Consider the following 22,737-nt stretch of genomic DNA (forward strand, 5'->3'; position numbering starts at 1 on the left):
CAGTCACGACTACACTAAACAGTTCAACTATAAATTCATCCACACGTTGCATACTGGGCAAAGTAAATTTAAAGATGACAACTGACCCAGTTGTCTTTTAATTTTGTTAATTAGATATAAAAGCATGATATTGTGATATTGCTATGAAGACAGCAGCCCCCGACCAGTTTTCCCAAACAGTAGGAGGTTCAAAGGGTAGCTTCTTTAGAGAGTCTATCCCATATGGTGAAACTTATGGTGCCTTTGCAATACCTACAAAATATAAACACAGAGCATACTGGAATTTAGGGTTTGCCTTTAACTGGATCTTGCAGAGATCCCCAAAGAACAAAGTTTGCAGCCACATCAATGTTACATTTCAGCAGAGTCAAGCCTAAACTTTCTGTCAGCTTTTCTCCAAGTCCAAATTCAAAATTGAAACAGTAAAAAAGCAAAAAAACAAAAAACCCATTATTTTCTAACATTCAGGCAGAATATTGAACCTGGAACATACATTGTAGATAGATGGCCTATTAAAAGAACACCTTCAAACCATCATATCAGACAGAAAGTAAGTTGAAAGGAGCATCAGAATGGTCAAATCTGTTCAGGACACTTGAAGGCTGTTTGAAAGCATTGTAACAGAAACTCAGCTTTAACAGAAGGGCCAAACATGTTCATGAGGATACCAGCATAGTTAACAATCAGATTCAAGAAAGCTGTAAAAAGTATGAAGGCTTTATTCAAGACTCATAGAGTTGTTGAGTGGGAAGCAACCACAAGAGTCACCTAGTCCAATCCCTGCAATGCGGGTATCCTTTGCCCAATGTGGGGCTCAAACGCATAATAATAATAATAATAATAATAATAATAATAATAATAACAATAATAATAATAATAATAATAATAATATTTTATTTATACCCCGCCCTTCCTGGTTTAAAAACCGGGCTCAGGGCGGCTAACAGGAAATATAAAACATTGATTAAAATATGACTTTAAAACAGCATAGAGTACAACATAAAATGCAGCATCAATAGCAATAAAATTCAAAAATTCAGGAGTCTTTTTTTTTGGGGGGGGGGACGACAAAAACCAGTCAGTAGGCATCGAATGATCACCAGGGCTAACTGGCCATAGAAGAAGAAGAGGAGTTTGGATTTGATATCCCGCTTTATCACTACCCGAAGGAGTCTCAAAGTGGCTAACAATCTCCTTTCCCTTCCTCCCCCACAACAGACACCCTGTGAGGTGGGTGGGGCTGAGAGACTTCAAAGAAGTGTGACTAGCCCAAGGTCACCCAGCAGCTGCATGTGGAGGAGCCGAGACACGAACCCGGCTTCCCAGATTACGAGTCTACCGCTCTTAACCACTACACCACACTGGCTACACCACACACTACACCACAGCTAATATACCGTACATAATAATGCCTCATTAGAATTCTCTGTACAGTTCTACTGAACCCACCTCAAAGTGCATACCATAAAGCTGGAGAAGAGGGCAACCAGTAAGATCAGGATTTGGAGTATCTTTTCTCAGAGGAATTATTATTATTATTATTATTTATTTATACCCCGCCCATCTGGCTGGGTTTCCCCTGCCACTCTGGGCAGCTTCCAACAAATACCAAAATACATTAAAATATCGCAAATTAAAAACTTCCCTAAACAGGGCTGCCTTTAGGTGTTTTCTAAAGGTCAGGTAGTTCTTTATCTATTTGACCTCCAATGGAAGGGTGTTCCACAGGGCGGGCGCCACTACCGAAAAGGCCCTCTGCCTGGTTCCCTGTGGCTTTGCTTCTCGCAGCGAGGGAACCGCCAGAAGGCCCTCGACGCTGGATCTCAGAGGAAAGGCTAATTCAACAGGTAATAAAACATTTATAAAATTATATCTGCATGTAGATAAAGTGGTTGTAAAAAGGGGTTTTGCCCTCCATCTGTCTTAATACTACATCTCAGGGTTATCTAATAAAACCAATTAGCAGGATATTCAATAAAGGATAAAAAAACAGACTTCTTCAAACAACACATGCTTAATTTATGGAATTCGCTTCCAAAAGATAAAAATGGTAAGATGTTGGCTTAGACAACTTTAAGAGTTGTCTAAGAGACAAATTTGCAGACAGGCCTATCAACAGCTACAATCGTGAATATTAAATAAAGGTGTGGAGCAGTGTATCTTGGGGTGGAGTGGGCAGGGCAGGGCAGGGCTGCTGCTTTCATGCCTTGCTTCCAAGCTACCCGAGAAGCATCTGGATAGCCACTGTTAGAAACAGGATGCTGGGGCTAGATGTACCTTTGGTTAGACCCAGAAGGGCTTTTCTTGTGTATCTTACGTTATTCTTGCGCAAACCATTTGAGTTGTATAACACAATTTTGCAACAGATGTTGTGGGGGGGGGGGGGGGAGAAACGGATCTAATGGAAAACATCTTGCCTTCTACATACACAGATTGCTAGGACTTTCATAATGGAACTCTGTGAGCAGTTAAGAAACACATTCTCAAGTTCCTCGCTGAAAACAAATGAAAGAACCTCACAATTTTTCAAGCTATTTTCTCGGGGGACAGTGCTTTCCTCAGAGTGTCTCTCAGCATGGGAAAAGATGTTTCTGTTGCATACCATTCTCCCAGTCCCCATCCTTGCTCTTTGTCAGTCTAGAATCATGGCAGGAAGAAGAGAGAAATAAAAAGTAGCAAACACAGGAGCACAATCTACCAGTTGTCCATAGCAATTAATCTTTTATAAAGCTTTTCTTTTCTTTTCATTTTAGTCCACAGCATTTCTGTCCATCTGTTTTAGTGTTCCCAGTGTGAGCAGTGAGATTGGGTCGTCTTAGCTTGCCCTAGTTTAATTTGCAAGATTAACCAATGCACACCTTCAGTCTCTGTTACACATACATGCACACAGTTCAGGTGAATCTTACAGCTCTTTAGTGATGAAGAGATTTACCATGGACATTATGCTAATATTGTAGGCAACACAAGACACTTTGCTGGAGTTGTTGTGGCTTATTAAGAAGGCTATCCTTCAGAAACATCTCAAAATATGGCAGTGCTGGGAAGCACATAATAATAATTAACACTGATACAATATAACTCTTACAACAAAGTTGTAAGACTGGCCATTATTATTTCATATGTAAAATGGGAGAGGAGCCTAGGCTGATAAGAGAGTGGCTTGTCTAGTATGTTAATGACAAAGGCCACATTTGAACCAGAACCTACAAACCATAGCTGCCAAGTCTCCCATTTTTCATGGAAAACCCCCGGATTTTAATCCATTTCCCACTGTTCTCCCGAATAGAAAAAAAAAACCCAGAAATCCCCCGGAGTTCCTACCTGCCAGAGGCTCCATTTCAGGTGCCGCTCTGCCCATGTATGGGCACCGGAAATCGGGCAGAGCGGCACCGGAAGTCGCTTCTATGCATGTCCAGACACGCATAGAAGTGACTTCCGGTGCCGCACCGCTGCTGATCCCGCATTTTTCAGTGGGAGACTTGGCAGCTATGCTACTGACTGATAGATCAGCCACTTGGCCACTCCCACAGCTCTTGATTCTGCACACTCACTGCCCAGCACATGAGTAAGAGCATTTTAAGCATATTCCATCCTACACATAAGCTGAAAGTGGGTTGGAACTATTTAAATAGACACTGTATGTGCACCAACAGGCTTTGAATAAGAGAAATGCAATGCCAAAAACATGCAACAGACCCAACCACCAAAAGTATTCACTACTGCATTATTCAAAGTTAAATATTAAGAACATAGATCTTATGGTCCATAGACCATAGATCTTTATATTCAGGTTTTGGTTTCCATCAACAGCAAGTTCCTTAAAAATGTAGAAAATAGATACATTTCTTTGCATGTGTTACAGATGGTGAGAACATCTAGGCTTCCCTCTTACTCCAGAGTACTTTTCCAGACACAAAGCAGACTAAATTTGTTGTGAAATCATTGGGACAAATTACATCTTTAAGACTTAATTTAGTTCCCATTGAAACCAGTGAGTACTTAGTCTGGGTCTTAGCCATTGTGTCTGGTTTGTGGCAGGAACCCATACAGGTTTTCCCTAGTGCCTGCAGCCCCCCCCCCTTTTGCTGGAAATAGAAAGGAGGCATGAAAAAGCATTCTGCTGTAGCTAATAGAATAAGTTGTGGTGTGTGCTAGGTTGTGGCATGTCTGTGGCATCCGCAGCAGTTTGTTCAGTTTGCAGATGTGCCCGCAGGCCCAGAAAAGTTGGCAGACCTGGTTTATGGTGATGTGCCTAGAGGGTCGATAGATTTCTGTGTGGCAACATGGATAGCTTCTGAAAAACAGAAAGTCTACAGCCCCGTGAAAGAGAGCTAGTTAAATTTTACTGAAGATTCTGATCTCCATAGACCTTAAAGAAAACGTTTAAAAGACAACGAGAAAGAACAGCATTATAGGATCAGCGCCAGTTTGTTCATGAAGTCAGAGCATACCTCGTTTTCTGCACAGAAACCAAAGTTATGTATGACTTCAGTGTGAAAGCAATGCCAGGGATTCCCCCCCACCCCACCCCAATGGAAAGGAAAAGCTAACATTGGCACGCCTTTTCTCTTTTAGTCCGTATTTTTTAACATATTACTCTTCATAATGGTTACATTTCAGATGCAAGGTCACAATTTGGGTAAGGGATATGAAAGAAAGAAGTAATTATAGTGTTTGGAAAAACAGGAGCAATTATTTAAATGCAACATAGGATGTTTCACCAGGATTAGAGAGAACTATAGGGAAAGCTGATTGAACATAATGTTTCAAATAATGTATGCACGGAAGCTGTTGAACAGTGTTACCAATCCATAAAAATTATATTTAAGCAATAAATATACAGAAGTAATAGTTTGAATTCTCTGTGCGTAATAAAAGGAACGTTCTCCGTAATAGATCTTGCAGAAGACACGTGTTCACCCCAACCTTTTCCTAAGTAGTGCTTTTAGATAGCGGTGTGCATCAACCAATCCCCTTCCAATCAGAATTTGAATTGTTTGTGCTGTGCCAAAAGCCAATGAACCCCCTTCATCTCTCTCAGGATCTTTTTGCCTCCCTTAGAAGCATGTGTGTTAAGTTAAAACATGTTAATAGGTCCATGGAATCTTAATCCTTTTCTCCAAAGGCTGAGAGCAGCAGCACTGTTAGTCAAGCTGTTTAATTTGGAGTTTTTAAAGTTACACTTGGAGAGCCTCAAACAGCTTACTTTTCCATGTGTAGAGTAGCTTGCTACAACACAAGGACCACTGCTCTTCAGGGAGCAGTGGTAAAACAGTGCTTTAAACTGAAATGGGCTGGAGAGACAAATAGGTCCTCGTTTTATTCTTATTCAGATTTCTTTACTGGTTGCTTTGCTACTTATTCTTATGCAAATTATAGTTAGTATTGTGAATTCTCCTGTGGTTATGCTGTTATTCACACTGCATAGCCGTTGTTGTTGTTGTTGTTGTTGTTGCCATGATATTGTGCTGCTTTGTTTACACTATACAGCAGAGATGCTAGGGTCCTAGGCTATGGCTCCAGGTGTTGCTGCACTACATCATTGACCATGGCAATGCTAGCTGGGTCTGATGAGAGATGCAATTCAGTATCTGGAGGATAACAGATAGGCCATCCCTCTTGCAGAACTTTGATGGATGTCCCTTTATGTTCTTATATGGTCAATTCACATATTCCTCCCCCCCCCCTTTTCTATTGTATATTAACAAACCATTTAATAATTTTAGTTACAATCCCAAATCTGCAGTGCTTCTCGCTGGCTCTGCTTTATCTACCAGGGCATGTGAATTGAAACCAGATTGACAGGCACATCGTCATTAATAGAAAACCTTATGCAACATTGTAAAACACAAGAGGATGCACTCTTCATTGTTTGTAAATAATAAAGCTGCTTAGTCCTGAACAACCACTACAGAAAACAGTATTTGTGTCTGTTTCCATGAACACAGCCTTTATTTCTAATGTCTTGCTTAACATCTGTTATAGGAAAACAAAACTCTGGATAACTAATGAATGGGCACTTCTTTGACCTCTACATAGGATAAATTCATTCAATGTGAATGGTTTGTTTGTTTGTTTGTAGCATTTTTGCTCTACTTCTCAGCCAAAAAAGACCCCTGAGCAGTTTGCAGATAAATTGAAAAAAAAAAGATAGACTCTGCTTTTAAATACAAGGCACAAAACAAAATAGGGACGGGGTGGAAGGAGGAAAAATATGACAGCATAAAGCTATTTTAAGTGTGGCTAAAGTTTATTTTCAGTGTTGCCTGCCCATCTGGTGTGTCTCAGAAGAAAAACTCATTGCCCTTCAAATGTGAAAATGTACATACTTTTTTCCTACACTACAATTCCACGTTGGAAATTGTAATGGATGAAACAGCTCTGAGTTAAGATTTGAACCTGGGATTCACAGTTTTTAGTCTAGTTCCTGGCTAGGCTAGTCCCTTTTAATTATTTTTTTAAAATAAAAAATAAAGAACGCAGTCATGTTTGTTCCTTCATGCAGGAATAGCTTGGCTCTAAACAGGAAGTCTTTTCCCTGCTAAATTGTAAACCACAGTCAGTGGTGTATGAATCAGCCGAACATCTTCACAACTATAGTGGTAGCAGCTGCTACAAAACATCGGCAAGAAAAGCAGGAAAATAGAACATTTCTTGGTAAAGAAAAGTGAGTGTACTGCTTAAAGTAGGTGTTGACAATTCATGAGTTAACGGTTCTATTCTCAACTGCAATAGTCATGGTGAATCGCATTTAACCACAATTTCTCAACCCTACTTTTGAAATGGTTATAATATTCTATCAAAGATGGCTAGCATAAAGTTTAATTAAAACTTGGCAAGCTGCAAAAGAAGCTACCCTTAAAATTACCAAATATTGCCAGTGGGCTTCCTACCATTATTTATAGCATTTTGCATTCGCTCCATCAAAGCTGTCTGGAAATTACATCAGGGGAAATATTCAAGAAGCATTTATTGATCTTCAAAATCAATGAGGAAGAAAGCTTTCTGACGAGACAGGAAGGGAAATAAACCAAGGAGAACAGTGCCAAATGACTAAAATAACCCAGGACTGACAGATACTCAGTAGCTGATGAAAAATGGGGATTGGGGCATTTCTATAGCAAATGAACTCCAGCATTAAAGGGCCTGTCTTACAAAGGTTCTGCTCAGGAGCCTCAGATACAATATATGGAACAATGCTGGAAATGATTTCTAAGAAGGCAAAATATGCAGTGGGGATAATGAAACAGACAAGACTAGGAGTCATTACAGACCCTGTCTCAAATAGAGTAAAAGGTAAAGGTAAAGGGACCCCTGACCATTAGGTCCAGTCGCAGACGACTCTGGTGTTGCGGCACTCATCTCACTTTGTTGGCTGAGGGAGCCGGCGTACAGCTTCCGGGTCATGTGGCCAGCATGACTAAGCCACTTCTGGCAAACCAGAGCAGCGCACGGAAATGCCGTTTACCTTCCTGCAGGAGTGGTACCTATTTATCTACTTGCACTTCGTGCTTTCAAACTGCTAGGTTGGCAGGAGCAGGGAACGAGCAATGGGAGCTCACCCCGTTACGGGGATTCGAATGGCTGACCTTCTGATCGGCAAGCCCTAGGCTCTGTGGTTTAACCCACAACGCCAGTTTTCACTTAGGTGAAAAGTGAGGAAACTTGAAAAGTAATATAAGCTCCTGCTGACATAATTTGGTCCATCTTTAATGGTGTTTAAGGGATCATACACCAACCACAGGATTCCCCTTTATACCACTAATTCTACCCACTGACATTATGCATCCTTAAGAGTTATTTGTTGCCATTAATGTTAGCCACGGTTAACACTCGCTAGTTTTTTTCCTCTTAAGCAGGATTCTGAACTTGCATCAAACCTCAGTTAAAAGAAAGCTTTATTAAGAGCAAATCCTGATTAGCATTAGCGTTTGTTAATGTGGCAACTTAACCCTTAAACTGCGTAATTGGGGATTCTCACTTAAGAGGGTGGAGTATTGAAGTGCACAGTTCTGCATTCTGTTCCACATCCTCACCAGTCAGGCTGTGGACCATCAGCACTGGCCCAACCTATTTCAAAGCCTGTAGTGAGGACTCCCTTGAGTTGCTTGCATGAGCAACTCACATAAGCCAAGATTAAATATGTCTTAAAATATAAATTACGTTTTGTTAATAAAACTGAACTATCAGGATTTTAAGAGGATGTTCAGATTTAACACCAAACCGTAGATCAGCAGGACAGGAACCAGCCTCACCCTCACATAGATACTCTTCTCCTTGTACACTGTGAATCCAACTCTCTCCTGTATGTTGCCAAACCATGGTTTGCTTGGTTCACATGTAATGGGAAACTATGGTTTGTAAACAAGTGGTAAGGAAAGCAATCACAGCATGTGAGTTGAGGGGATGTGGGAGTTTGAGGCACATTCATATAGCACTAAACTATGGTCTGGTGTTTGGTCTGAACCAAGCCAATGTGACTAACTCTTTATCCATGACCTACTTTCTATCTACATTTACCTGCTTTGATTTGAAAGGTAAATTCTTACTCATTTTGCCAATTAAATTAAGAACATAATAAATAAAACATGGGGTTTTCATAATTACTTCTACTCTGATGGCCAGGATACAATGCTGAAGGGAAATAAAATGGTCAAAGGAAAATAGGACTCAATGTGGTAACAAAAATGTGCACCCACATTTGGGCTTTATGTAAATTTTTGACATTTATCTTTTGGAAAACAGGATGCAGCTATTCCATTTAGTAGGATGTTCTAGTGAAAGAGAATGTTTGATGAGTGTTAATATTCAGTATACCAGAGAGTATTGCTGTAGGCACAAAGAGCCAGCTGTCTCCATGAAATGTCTCAATAAATAAATACAAAATAGCCTACAAGACCAAAACAAAAAACCTAAAATACTAACAGAAAGATGGAAAAGACAGCTCCTACATAGTGCTGAAGCTTTGTAAATCTTAGTCAAATATCAAAGCAAACTAAAATGAGTGCCTAGGAGTTTAATCATTTTATGTTTGTTTCACAACTAGCTACAAATTTATCTGGATACATGTTTGAAATCCAAGATCCCATTTACAACATTTTATTCCTGGAATTCAGCAAGCACATTGAAAGTCTACTTCCAGCCACGTGTTTCTCCTAAATCTGGCATAATAAGCTTTTGGTAATAATTCAGCAACGTTTGTGTAACAGAAAGGATAATCAAGTTTTCAATCAAAACGTTTTAAAAGTCTGCACCTGAATTAATACTTGTCCACTCACTCCCAAGGCTTGCTCTAAATTTAGAAATCAATATGAATGCATCTTCAGTGTGCCAGTGTGGTGTAGTGGTCAAGAATGGAGGAGGAAGGGAAAGGAGAATTTTAGCCGCTTTGAGACTCCTTCAGGTAGTGATAAAGCAGGATATCAAATCCAAACTCTTCTTCATCATCTTATTTGTGCACAGGTAGAAAGTAGCAAGGCTTTAGCTTACTTGCTTCACTTTTCTCAATGGGATGCTGCCACACATACACATGAGCAAGTTAGCATGTGCTGAAAGAGTTCATCAGTGTTTTACTCTGTAATGTTTTTTGCTTTTCTTTGGCATGCCAGAACTTTGGGGGGGGGGGTAGAGTTCAGCCTAAGGTCCACATTAAGAGACAGAGAACTTCATACTACAATTAATCATCTAGACCAAGAATGGCCAACTACTATGGTCTCAGAAGTTCACTCTATTCCCCAGGCAGTAGTCCAAGGACTGGGAAAGTCAACCTCATAATAAAATTGGCATGATTTATCAGCAAGCACTCTGCAGCTATGGTGCACGTACATGCAAGGCCAAAGTACACAAGATACTTTACTTTGTGGCTTCCGGTTCCGCTCTGCCTTAATGGAGGCAGCCCCCATGACAGCAGGAGATCATTGGCGAAGGAAAAACAAGGATGATTCAGGGTAACAATCGTCCTTGCACATTCCCTCCAGGGTCCTGTTAGCTAGGGATCATGGGAGTTGTAGGCCAAAACATCTGGAGGGCCGCAGTTTGGGGATGCCTGGTTTAGATGGAAACTTAGGGCTGATTCTTCCCCATCCTTTATTATCTATGAAGTGAACTGAATAACACTAAGAGGAATTGGAATTAAATTTAATTGGAAATATATTTGCTAATATATCCTCAGCTGGAAGGAAGGATGAAAGGAGTCTGATAAGGTTCTTTATTGGGTCAACTGCAATTTGATAGACCGCTTTTCTTTCCAGGCTGAGAGGGAAAATGGTGACAACAGTTTATTTACTGGTATTTGAATGATTGGTATTAATAATTGTATTATAAGTTTATATTGTTATAAATGAGGCTATTATTGGACTGTAATTGAAAACAGGTAAAAATTTATTACAAAAAAGGATACTTTACTTTGTAGCTTACCCCAAAGTGCAAGCCCTCCACACACACCCCCAAAAGGCCCCTATCAGCATGAAGTGCCCAATCTGGATTAGGTGACAATAAGGCTTTAACCCTTTGTTAAACCCTAATAGGGCCCATTGGCTTCCATGGTAGCAATTTGCTTCAAATCTCCTGTTTTAAGGGGAGCTTATTTCCCGTGTCAATGGAAGGCAGAAGGGACATGACCCAGATTTGGATGATTGCAAATTGTTAAAACCTCCCTTCTCCCCACCCTTTCCATGCTAGGGCCTCAATTCAGAAGAGTGGGTTCCATGGTAGCAATGTTGTTGTTGTTGTTATTGTTGTTGTTGTTGTTGTTGTTGTTGTTTGAGCAGAGGAACATGCATTCGAGAACAATTATAAAATAAATGGCATGTGTAGTTAGAGCCTTAGGCATAATGTGTTACATATAAATATGTTTATGTGTATTTACAAATCCAAGAAAGGGAGCTGTGACATTAACATGTGGAATCTTTGTATCTTACAACTTGCAAACATTTTTGATGGAGCAATTGGGCATAAAAAAAATGTTGACCAATGGACTACCAGTCCATTGCAGGATACTGAATGAAAACACACTTTCCTTGTCCAGTGGCCTCCTGAACCTCTCCTAAAGCAGGTCCACACATAGAACCTGTTTCTACAGGCAGGTTACTATGGCTAGATTGGAGCATCTATTGTACATAAGGAACAATTATGTTTTACTTAAGCACTGTATTTGCAAATAGTTATGTTATCTTTTACATTAGTAAAACTTCATTATAGCAAACATTTCCCCAGCACAGCAGGTTCAGGGCTGCAGCTTGTATAGTCCGTGGAGCTGGCCTCTCGACCGACATACGCTCTGAAACTTGAGTAGCTTTTTATGAACTCACTTGAGCAAAAGTCAATAGATAGAGCACTGTTTCTATCATACAAAATTTTGCTTGTATTAGATCCAACATATCTAGCATACCTCCTCCCTCATTTGCAATCTCCAGGAAAATGCTGTCTTGATTATTCCATCAGCGGACCAAGTTCATACAACGAGGGTATGTCTATAGCAATTCTTAGCATTCTTCCACTGGAGCCTTGCCATATCTCAAGCTGCATTCAGAAAAAGACGACCTATTTTCAGGCAAGTGTTTTGCAGCTACAACAAATATGAATGTGGAGTTTTAATGTTTTTTTTAAGGAGTCTTGTGACTTATTAACATTTGTTTTTTTTCAAGTATCCGCAGTATTTTCAGATAGGCTGATTATTAAGCATGGGCAGAGCAGACCAGCCGCACAAAGAACACAACATGCCCAGAAAAAGAAACATTTGAGGAACACATTATTTCTCCCCACAAAACAGGTGGCTGGGCCATTGGGCTGGAGCTTCATCAGCCAGCAGAACAAATAGGGCGACGATGGTGGAGCTTCTCCAGCCTGGAAGGTGAGGTTACATGTCAGACAAGAGGCAAAGGTGGGTGGGGCATTGGATTTGACAGGAGGCTACATGCCAACAATGCCAAAGCATTGGGTTTCTAAGCACGTACAATCCTCCATCAAGGCAAGCGAGAGCCATTGTCACAGTGCAAGGAAACATTCCAGAGAGGCAAAAGCACTTGAGGAGCAATAGCAGAGCACGCAACACTCCTATCCCTGCCTATGAAGCAGTGATTTGGGGGTGGGGGTGGTAAAGGAGCACTTCAACCTCTTGGTCCAATTAAGCGCTTGCAAAAAGGAGGGATCAGAGGGAGGAGGGAGAACTGTGCACTGGAACTCATTGCTATCCTTTTGAAAAAGGAGCAAACCATGTTAATCCTGGGAATTACATTGAAACGTATTTCAATTAAGAACCTCATTTTGTAAAAAGGGAAACAGTGTACTCCCTGAGAAAGTTATATGAAATAAAATACCCAGAATTACACACTGGCGTGTTTATTGAGACCATTCAAGCATCCTTTATATGTTGCTATAAAAAAGAACAAACCTAGGACCCAAAAGTTGCTTTTGCTGCCTCAGGGATGAGACCTGCTTTTCCAGTCCCTCTCTTTTGTTCCTACTGACATCCCGACAAAGCCCCAGCCGGAGGAAACACAGGCACACACTGCTTCTCCAAAAAACCCCTCCAAAGTAGCTCATATTCATAGCACACACATTACAGTCAAGAGGGGGAAAGTAGTGGGGGAAACAAAGAGATGTCTGAAAACCAGACGAGAAGCCTAGGAACTGGGTAATCAGGTCAAAAACTAGACAGGTGGCAACATTTAAATACTGCTCTGTCCAACTTTGTCAATTAAATGATGTCAGAGGTGCTGAAAGGGGGGTGGAATCAGCCAGTGTCTGAAGAATTCTGAAAATGTCTGAAATTTGCACTATTAGCAGAAGCCAACGGAATAAGTTTTTGGGCTCAGATCCCAAGTTGCTCCTCCGTTCACATGAGGGCATTTTTTTATTTTTTATTTTTGCCAAACCCCACTCCCAAGTGTCCCCCAACCCATAGCAGCAGATTTTCAGGGGACTACAGAGGAAGAAGAAAAGGCCAGGCTAAATGATCAAAGGGACAGATAAACCCATGTGTATAGCTCAGTGTGCATGAGGGATGGAAATCCTTTCATCTGTACGGGGATGGATCCTCAGAGGGACTGAAGTATCTTAGTTTGTATCTTTGTTAAAATCTGTTCATATCTTCTCAGGAGGACAAGTTGAAGCTTCCACAAGGGAGTCCTGTTTAGCAGACATTTGAATCATTATCCTTTTATAAATCCTTGTAGGGTTCTGGAGAGTTTGTGAAGATATACATGTATTGGGTAGGCTTCAGAGCACCCATTTAAGTTTCTGGTTCATGTACTTTTTTATAAGACTGCTGAGGAATTCGAGGTTAGTGTTTTTTCCGCTGGCAACTATGGTTGTTGCTGTTTTATTAGATTCTTGTGTTTGCTAATGTATTGATTGTACATTGCTTTGCCTATTGTCGTTGAAAGCAAAATATGTTTTTCAAGTACTGATAGGCACACACTTAACAAGCATGGGCTTGTACTGAATGGAAGTAATGAACTTTTTCCCATTTTGATTTTACATCTTCCACTCATAGCCTTCTGGGATAGAAAAGCAAGTTTTAAAGGCAATCCTAACTCCCAGCCTAGAGGTTGTGTGGCTGAATGAAGTGGCACAACCCCCTCTGTAACCGAGGACCTGCTACTTGCCCTGAATGTCTGTGCTGGCTACAGTTTAGTGCAGCACAGAGACCCAAATCACATCCCTCTGTCTGCTTGTCCAAGTTAGGACCGAGGCCAGCATATCTTTTGTCAGCTCTGCCTCATTTCAGGGCCTTATGCCTGTCACCTTGTGCTGGTAGGACCAAGTAGAGCTGGGCATAAGGGAAATATCCACTATATCCAAACCCCCTGCAGCAGCATAGATCAGGAAGTAGGAATGCTCTGCAATATTTCCTTCAGCAACTAGGAATGTTTAAACTTTGTAGGGACAAGACAGCTGTACTGCTGTGATGCTTAAAGCAAACATTTTTTTAAAAGATAGACTTTGAGATCACACTGCTAATTACAATGAATGGAATTCAAATTATTCCCAATTGGACACAATACAAATTTAAAACAAAACAAGAACAAAAGGGCACTGCCATTTTTAATGAGGACGCAAAAGAAAACTTCCTGAACAGTTAAAAGTTTTACAAAAAAAAAATTTGTATTGCTTATTCCTGAAGAGCAGCATCACAGCTGTTTATTTCATATTTAGTTATAAAATAAATTATTTTAGCCATGAACTGAAGAGGTGAAGACAAAATATTTTAAAAGTTGTAGCTGCACCCATTCTGAAACTATTATTATTATTCATTTGAATCAATAATACATGACTAATCTTTTGGAAAGCCAAACCATGTTCTAGCTGGCATATAGCCTTCAACAGCAATTTATAACACAAGGTCAGGCCAGTCTCATCTGTCAAAATGCTGGAAGGCTCTTTAGGTCACGGATAGCTCAATTCTATGTATGCTTACATAGCACAGCTCAGTCAGTAGAGCATAGCTCTGCCGGTTAAGCATGAGACTCTTAATCTCAGGGTCATGGTTTTGAGCCCCACCTTGAGCAAGAGAGCCCCCCTGCAGGGGGTTGGACTAGATAACCCACGTGATCCCTTCCAACTCTACAATTCTATGTTTCTAAGAAAGTCCCACCATACTCAAAGGGCTATACTCGCATGTAAGTTTATATACCAGCTGAGCATGAAAGAGTTGTGTTATCACACAACCTAATCCTGAACCCTAATCACTTAAACAGTACTGCAGTGAAGCCATCTTTGTTCCTACACAGAATACAGTTTTGCAACAACAGGAAGCTGACTTATGCTGTGCCAGACCCTTGATTCCTTCTAGCCCAGTACTGTCTACACTGGCTGGCAGCAGCTCTTCAGGGTTTGGGGAAGCCAGGGCTTGAACTTACAACCTTCTGCATGCAACAGCCTTGTGAAGTAGATTAGGCTACATAATAGTAACTTGCATGAATAATAATAATAATTAATTATTTACACCCCGCCCATCTGGCTGGGTTTCCCCAGCCACTCTGGGCGGCTTCCAACCGAATATTAAAAACAGTACAGCATCAAACATTAAAAACTTCCCTAAACAAGGCCGCCTTCAGTTGTCTTCTAAAAGTAAAATAGTTGCTTATTGCACATCTGGTGGGAGGGCGTTCAACAGGGCAGGTGCCACTACCGAGAAGGCCCTCTGTCTGAAAGTGGGATCATACGCACCTCTGCTCAATTGTAAGTTTGGCTGAGCAGGATTTAGGCTCAAATCTCCCCTGACCAAAAAAACATGCTGGATCTCCCTACTGGTTCTCATCACTGATCAGCTTGATTACTCTATACACTTTAATAAAAAGGACATCATGAACTTTATTTTGTCTACCCTCGAACAAAATGCACCATATCAAACTAACCAATAATGTGCAGCTTCTGATGAGATGGGTTTTAGTATTGCCAAGAAGAGGTCCATAGGCTTGTGGCAACCATTCAGCAACCATTCATTCCACTGTTGCTGCTTACTTTGCACATCTAATTCTATTTTCCATGATGTCACTTGACTCAAGGGCACCTACTCATAAAGCTCTTCACAGAAGTTTAGATTAAGCCTTCCAGCTACAGTTGTTGTGGGGGGATGGTTTCATATAAAGTAAGTTCCCATATTATTTTCATATACAAAATGTGTAAAATAGTCTAAGGACTTAAAAAACAGTATGTAAACATGAAAACCTGCAATGTAGAAATGGATGGATGGTTAAAGGATCTAGCAACCACTTTTGATTCTCTTCAACAGCTGCTTGAAGTATGTTTCTGTATACAGTATACTGGGGGAAGGGGACTCTAGATTCCTTAAAGCTCAATGTGTAAAGAACAGATCTATCCCAACATCAAAGCAGCTATTTATTCCACTTTAATAAAATGTGGTTTCAGGCCTTTCTTTTTCGAATGAAGTGTTTGCTCCCATACCTTCTATCCCAATGTCTGCCAGATGTTTATATAACCTTTCTGTCACATTCTTATAAACGGAGGTACTTCAAAGATACTCAAGTTGTCTATGTGCATTCCAGACCACATAGCCTAGTTCTAGAATCCCACATTTAAAACTTCTGTCGCCAGCCCAATGAACTTTTCACTGCATGTATTACCAGATGATCCACTGTTACTAGCTATCAAAGTATAACATACATGCAGCCAGATTCCTCAAGGCCCATTTACCTACAAATTGAGCTGTACAGGGCTTAGGATGCAAATGGGCAGATGGTGGTAGGACTTAACTCAGGTCCTGCTAATTCCCTTTAAACCAGGTTGGGTGGAGATGATTTAAAGTGCAGGTGGAGGGCTGACAGAGTTGAATCCTTGTATCCCCTCCTTTTACACCCCAAGCCACTTTTAAAGGGATTTTATCCACTTCATGGAGCCTCACTGGGAGACAATGGTGGTTAGTAATTGTTGGGACTGATGGGGCAGAAGGCAGGAAGCCAGACCCTGAGACAGGCAGAACCACACCCTGACTGTAAATAAGAAGGCAAGAAGGTGAGGGCTGATGAAGGGGAGACAAGATGTTTGTAGAGCAGTGACCCTTTTGCCCTAATGAACCAACCTCTATTGCTGCAAGAAAAACAGCTAAAAAACACCAGGGGAGCAGGGGGAAGGATTGACTTCCCCCCTCACACTTGATCATTTTAAATTACCCCATCTCAACAACACCACTCTACAATGAAACAATGGCAGACCCATTTTTGCCCACAAATTTATCACACATCTAGTCTGGCCTGGCCTTTACTCCTAGTTGTGCTAGGACTGCAGCCTTACAGACAGACCCTATGTTGATTCAGAAGCAAAACCTAGTGTATTCAGTGGGACTCATTCCCAGGTAAATGTGTGTGGGAGTGTTAAGCAGACAGCAGGTAGCAGATTAGTCAAGGCATAATTCTTGTTGCTTTTCAATAATATTCTTTAAAATGAAAATATTTAGCTAGAGTAAAGCCAAGCCAAATGTTACACAGCAGATGCATAACTGTCTCTTAATATGAATATAGATATTTATGAAAAGTAACTGGAAGATTCTGGAAATTTGAATGGAGGAAAGGAGACTGATTAACCCTTTCCTCTTGGCTGCTTTTCCATTCACAATTGCATGGTTTTCTGGCCACAGAAGAAACATATAAGTATTTGTATATTTTGCCCTGCAAAGGGGAAAAGCAGCTGGTGAGGGGAAGTTAAGGTGGGGAAATGGCCAAAGTAGAAAGAGTTAAGCAAGCACTCACCTGCTATGTAATCTGGCCCTTAATGACCCTCAAGCAAAAGACAGATTTCAAATGTAAGTAACAGAAAACTAGCTCCTTGATATATGGAGACATTATCCACGATGAAGGCTGCAACAGGCTGACATCTGAATCTATACAGGATTGTGCTCTAAATATTCAAAGGACTATGATCAATGGATGTAACACCATCACAGACAGTCTGAACCACCCTATGTTGTCTTGCTCAACTGCTTCATAACATTATATAGTACAGAATTAGAGGATATGCTTATAGGTAGTTATTGTACTTTTTAAAAAAATGAGAAGAATCAAATCTATATTACTGATCATTTACTTTTTTAAAAAAGCAACAGAAATATGGAGCAACATTGGCTTCTTTCACACTCTCCATCCTCACTCTAGAATCCAGCAAAACAATGAACAAAAACTAACCCTCCATCACCATCAGATCACCTCTCAGTGTGCCTACCCAAAAATGGGCTTTTCCAACTTCATCTCATCACATGCTCATTTCTCTTTGATCACCATCAAGTCCAGATGTTTCCCTGCCTCTGTTTCCAGTTCATTACCTTTCTACCCAATCCTACTCCTGTCCTCTTCCCACAAGCACAAACTACCTCTCCCTGTCTCCTAAATCAGACCACATCGATCCATATGCAAACGTCTCTCCCAGCACACTTTCTCCTCTCCACCACCGACAGTGTTACGGCTCACAGCTATTGTTTACATGGACCGGGAGAAGAGGGAGAGAATAATGTGAACTCTCCAAGGTGTTGACCAGGGAATTTGGTTTCTTAGCCATCTGCGTATCAGTAATCCCCGTGGTTCTACTTTAGAGCTCTCTATTGTGCTGCCACCATTAGCGGCCAGAAATAGGACACAAAACAGGTGGATGCTGACGCTGGGGAACTGTAGCCCAAAAAGCGCCCCCCCCACACAGACACCCTCATTACTGAGCAGGAAACCAACTGAGGTTTTGATGGCTTGATTGATTTTTAAAGGAGCAAATCTAACGCAAGGGGGGAAACCTGCTGGCTCTCTTCGGTATTTTCTTCTTTATTTTTTGTTCATACGTGCCAACTTGAATAAAATATTGGGGTGGGGGCTGGTAAGCCCCGCCCCACATAATCGATCACATAACACGGTGCGCACCCACCATTTGAATGGCAATACTAAACTTCAGGGGGGGGGCTCTCAAATATATTATTGGGGGGGCGGAAGGCCCGCTAGGTGTTGGCTCCTATGCGTTTCTGTTTGGCTACAATCTTCATTTGATTGCCTTATTAATAGATCTGAATTGGCCCAGTTTTCCCATTTCAATACAAGACCTGATCCTTGGAAAGCCGTCGAGTTGTTGTTCTTTAAAGAACTCCTGAACATATGCAGAGTGCACACAAAAAACAAATGCTCCCAGCATGGGACGCCAGCTCAGCTGTAGCGCCCTGCGCACCCGAGGGGTCCTCCTAATGTGCCATGCCCGCTCCGAGCCCTTTCCCCCGCTGGAGGCTTACCCTGCCCGCAGGCGCCTCGCTGGATGGCGATGACGGCCGGCTGGCGCTGGCCCTCGGAGAGCCGGCTGGCCGCCCGCAGCTGGCACACGTTGCCGTAGCTCCTTCCGTCGTTGCCGCACACGGGCTCGTTGCTGGCGCACACGCAGCGGCCGCCCTTGGCCCGCCGGCGCACGGTGGCCGAGGCCGCCACGCCGGGCCCGCCGGGCGACACCACGCACAGCAGCCCCTCGGCGCACGACGGCTCCCCGGCCGGAGGGCCCCCGCACGGCTCCCCTTCCTGCGCGGCACAAACCGGGCAGCAGCCGCACGGGTCCAGAGACTCGCCGCTGCCCGCGCACCCGGCCGGCAGCTCCGGGCAGCGCGCGCGGTCGCAGCGCTCGGGGCAAGCCCGCTCCTCGAAGCGTCGCCCGTACAGCTGAGCCCGGCAGCCGGGCGGCGGCCGCAGCAGCAGCAGCAGGCAGAAGAAGCTCAGCGCCAGCGGCCACAGGGCTCCCCTCATCGCTTTGGTGCGCTTTCTCTCTCAGAATAGGCGGGAAGCGGGTGGAGAGAGGCGCGCGGCGGCAGCGGGCAACTGGGGAGCCGCGTCTGGAGCGCCAGAAAGGCGCGCGAGGCTGAGAGCGGAGTCGGAGGGGTTTGCAGAGCGCTTCGCCGCCTGGCTCGCCGAGGCGCGCAGATGGAAACGGCGGCGGGGAGAGCAGCTTTTAAACGGAGCGCCTGGGGAGGGAAGGCAGAGAAGATGCCGTGCGCGTGGAGAGCGGCCCGTCGGTTGGCCGCGCCGCCGCCGCCTGGGAGGGGACGTGGCGGGGTTACACAACCGCCGGGGCAGCCAGGAAAGGCAACGCGCCGCCGCCGCCACGCCAAGTGGGGCAGGGAGCCGCGGCAAGCCGTAAAGCTGGCACCCGCCAAAGCCCATTTCCACCAAGCCGGAGGCGGCGGCGAGCCTGGGCCGGGAAAGTTATTCTAAGCTCGTTGAGCTGCGAGCGCTTAATGCCGGCGGGGCGGAGCTACGCGCTGCCCGCGCTTTCTGTCAACCTCAGCCAAGACTCCCGAGAGGAAACAGGGACATTCTCTTCGACTTCGCTTTAGAATAAAAAGTCCCATAGGAGCCAACACAATAACATATTTGAGGAGGCCGCCCCCCCTCCCCAAAGTTAATGAGCATGTCCATTCAAAGTGTGTGCGCGCATAAGGTGTGTGGGAAGGAGTGAGTGAGCTCAGCTCAGCAGTCAGGGAATAAGAAAGGTCCTAGGGCGAATCAGAAATGGGTTAATCAGCAGGAAGCGGGGAGTAGGAATAAATGGAAAGTTCTGTGAATGGAGAGATGGGGAAAGCCAGAGTCTCCCAAGGATGGGATTGAGAACTGTGGGTTTCAAGTTGCTCCTAAGGGATAGGCTTGCCATACGCCAGGAAAATCCGTGACATGTATTGGTTTTGAGGTGTAGAAATCCATCAATGGGGAATTTTGCCAAATTTGCGTAAATGTCAGGGGAAACCTGGATGTATGGCAATGCTATGGAAAAAGCAGCGGAGACAGCTCCATAAGCTTAAAATCACTATGTTGGTGGTTTCCTTTAAAAGAGCTCAACAATTTTACAGGTGTCAGGAATTTCATGGCAATCCTATAAATGATCTGAAATTAAGGGTGAGCCATGAGGTGGCCTGGTTTGCTGATGGTACTAAATTGTGGATAAAACAAAGATTGCGAAGATTTCCAAATAGAGCTCTTCAAACTGAAGGGATAAGACGGCAAATGGAATCTTATGCATGTTGGTTCCAAAAATCTTTAATTTCACATTGGGAGCAGAGCAGGTGGGAACTGACTTTGGGGTCCTAATGGATAGCTTGATGACTGAAAAAGCCAATCATTAAAAAAATGGATGGGTAATAAAACTGCTGATGCAATGTCGTTATATAAATCTATGGTGCAGTCACATTTGCTTCACAATAAAAAGTATATTGTAGAGGTGAAAAGGGGTCAGAAAAGGCGCAAGAAAAATGATCAAGTAAAGACAGACCGATGAGCATTAACAAAATGGTCTGCCTGGTTTCAAATCTTATGTCTGGCATTCAGTCAAGGCAGATTCTGCGAAACTGAGCTTTAGAGTTTTAAGAGTCTCTGTAAAATACTGTAAGACTCTAATGTTGTTTAGAGTCCTACAGTATCGTTGTACAAATTAGAAATTAAAACTGTATGTCTTTCCAATACCTTATTTTCAACTGTCTTTCCAATACCTTATTTAATTGTTATTGTTAAATGGCTAAATAAAGCAATTTGTTAGTAGTTCTGAAATGTAAAACCCCATACAGTACAGTAAATCACCACCTTTTTTTGTTGCTTCACTTCAGCACCATACGTGTTGGGGTTCAGTTATAAGTCAACATGTCATTAGTGATTTATATATATTAGTAACTTTGTATTAATGTGACATTTTTATATGTAACTGTATTTTTTAGTATTTTGTCTATTGTTGCTTTATTTTTTGTACACTGCTTAAGAGACATTTTAAATATATGATGCAGTATAGAAATTAAATAACCCATATGTATTTTGAAAAGCATTTATGCAGTACAGTAAGCCCTCAAAAGGGTTATGTTACAGGGCTCACACGTAAAGCCAAAATGGCATGTAGTCAAAACACATTAAGTGCAAAGGCCGGTTGGGTTGGCAAAGAATTCCAACCCCCTTCCTGCCCCACCATCTGCTCCCTTTCTAATTTGTAAAAATAGGGGGGCAAGTATGTAAAGCTGAACACACACAACTTAAATGTAACTTGCAGGCTTACTGTAAAAGGTTATGTTTAATACATGGCATTGGCAGTGAGGCCACACTATATATTGCGTAACCACTAGTTTTCAGGTGAGTCGCAAATTTCTGAGGAAGGAAAAACAATCATTTTCCCCTAAGAAACAAAGAAAGGCATTTGTTCTTCTTTGCTGTCAACACACAGCAAGAGAATATAACTGGTGGTTTTGGCACTGTTACCTGCCATTGTGCAACTTTCAGCAATCAACCCTGATGGAAAGCATTCCACTACAGAAAAGAATATTCATCTCCTGCTTTAGGAGCCTTCTGCCTACCTTCCTAGGCTCAATGGCCATTCAGTTCTGTAAACACAAGAGATTCCCATTATCCAGTTTTGTTGTTTTAAAACAACACTCTTCATTCACCAGTGTAAGTACCTGTACATGGCTAGGGTGTCCTCCATGTATGGGAGCAGTCACTGTCATTTTTGGAGTAGCCCCCATTCGCTTCCAAAGCAGCCAAGTACTTAGGTTCACTATCAGAGGGAAAGATGATGCATAAGCAGCTGTTTGTAACATTGCTATTATACTAAAACTAGTGCCATTCAGCCCGTTTAATAAACGGGCGCTAGAACATTCAGCCTTTTTCAGTGGCAGCGGCGCGTGGGGGGCTTTTATTCCTTGTCTAATTGATTGTTCCTCCCCCCTCCCTTTAATCCTTAATTTATCCCTAATCCCCCCCCTTCCCAAACCCCAAGCCAAAGTCCCCCCCCTTTTTACCTTTACAGCCCGGGCTCAGCTGGGGGGTGCGGGGGGTATTTCTTCCTTTACCCCTATATAGGATAAATAGGTCAACCTAAACTGTTACAGGGCTGTAAAGCTTAACTCAGGCATAGGCAAACTTGGCCCTCCATAGAATCATAGAGTTGGAAGAGACCACAAGGGCCATCCAGTCCAACCCCCTGCCAAGCAGGAAACACCATCAAAGCATTCTTGACATATGGCTGTCAAGCCTCTGCTTAAAGCCCTCCAGATGTTTTGGAACTACAACTCCCATAATCCCTGACCACTGGTCCTGTTATCTAGGGATCATGGGAGTTGTAGTCCCAAAACATCTGGAGGGCCGAGTTTGCCTATGCCTGGCTTAACTGCTGAAGCAAACCAATACAGTGGTACCTCGGGTTAAGAACTTAATTTGTTCCGGAGGACTGTTCTTAACCTGAAACTGTTCTTAACCTGAGGTACCACTTTAGCTAATGGGGCCTTCCGCTGCC

The 22,737-nt window shown here is 42.7% G+C and overlaps 1 protein-coding gene across 1 annotated transcript in view; it reads right to left on the bottom strand.

Moving 5' to 3' along the window:
* HTRA1 (HtrA serine peptidase 1) overlaps positions 1–19,345 on the bottom strand; it is a 45,421-nt gene extending 26,076 nt beyond the window's left edge. The window contains exon 1 of the mRNA XM_035138717.3: positions 18,722–19,345. Coding sequence (XP_034994608.1) covers positions 18,722–19,220 — 499 coding nt within the window. The 5' untranslated portion in view covers positions 19,221–19,345. The remainder of the gene's footprint in view (positions 1–18,721) is intronic.
* Between the last annotated feature and the right edge of the window lie 3,392 nt (positions 19,346–22,737).

This window comes from Zootoca vivipara, chromosome 5, assembly GCF_965207765.1.
Source record: "Zootoca vivipara chromosome 5, rZooViv2.hap1.1, whole genome shotgun sequence".
Lineage (NCBI taxonomy): Eukaryota > Metazoa > Chordata > Lepidosauria > Squamata > Lacertidae > Zootoca > Zootoca vivipara.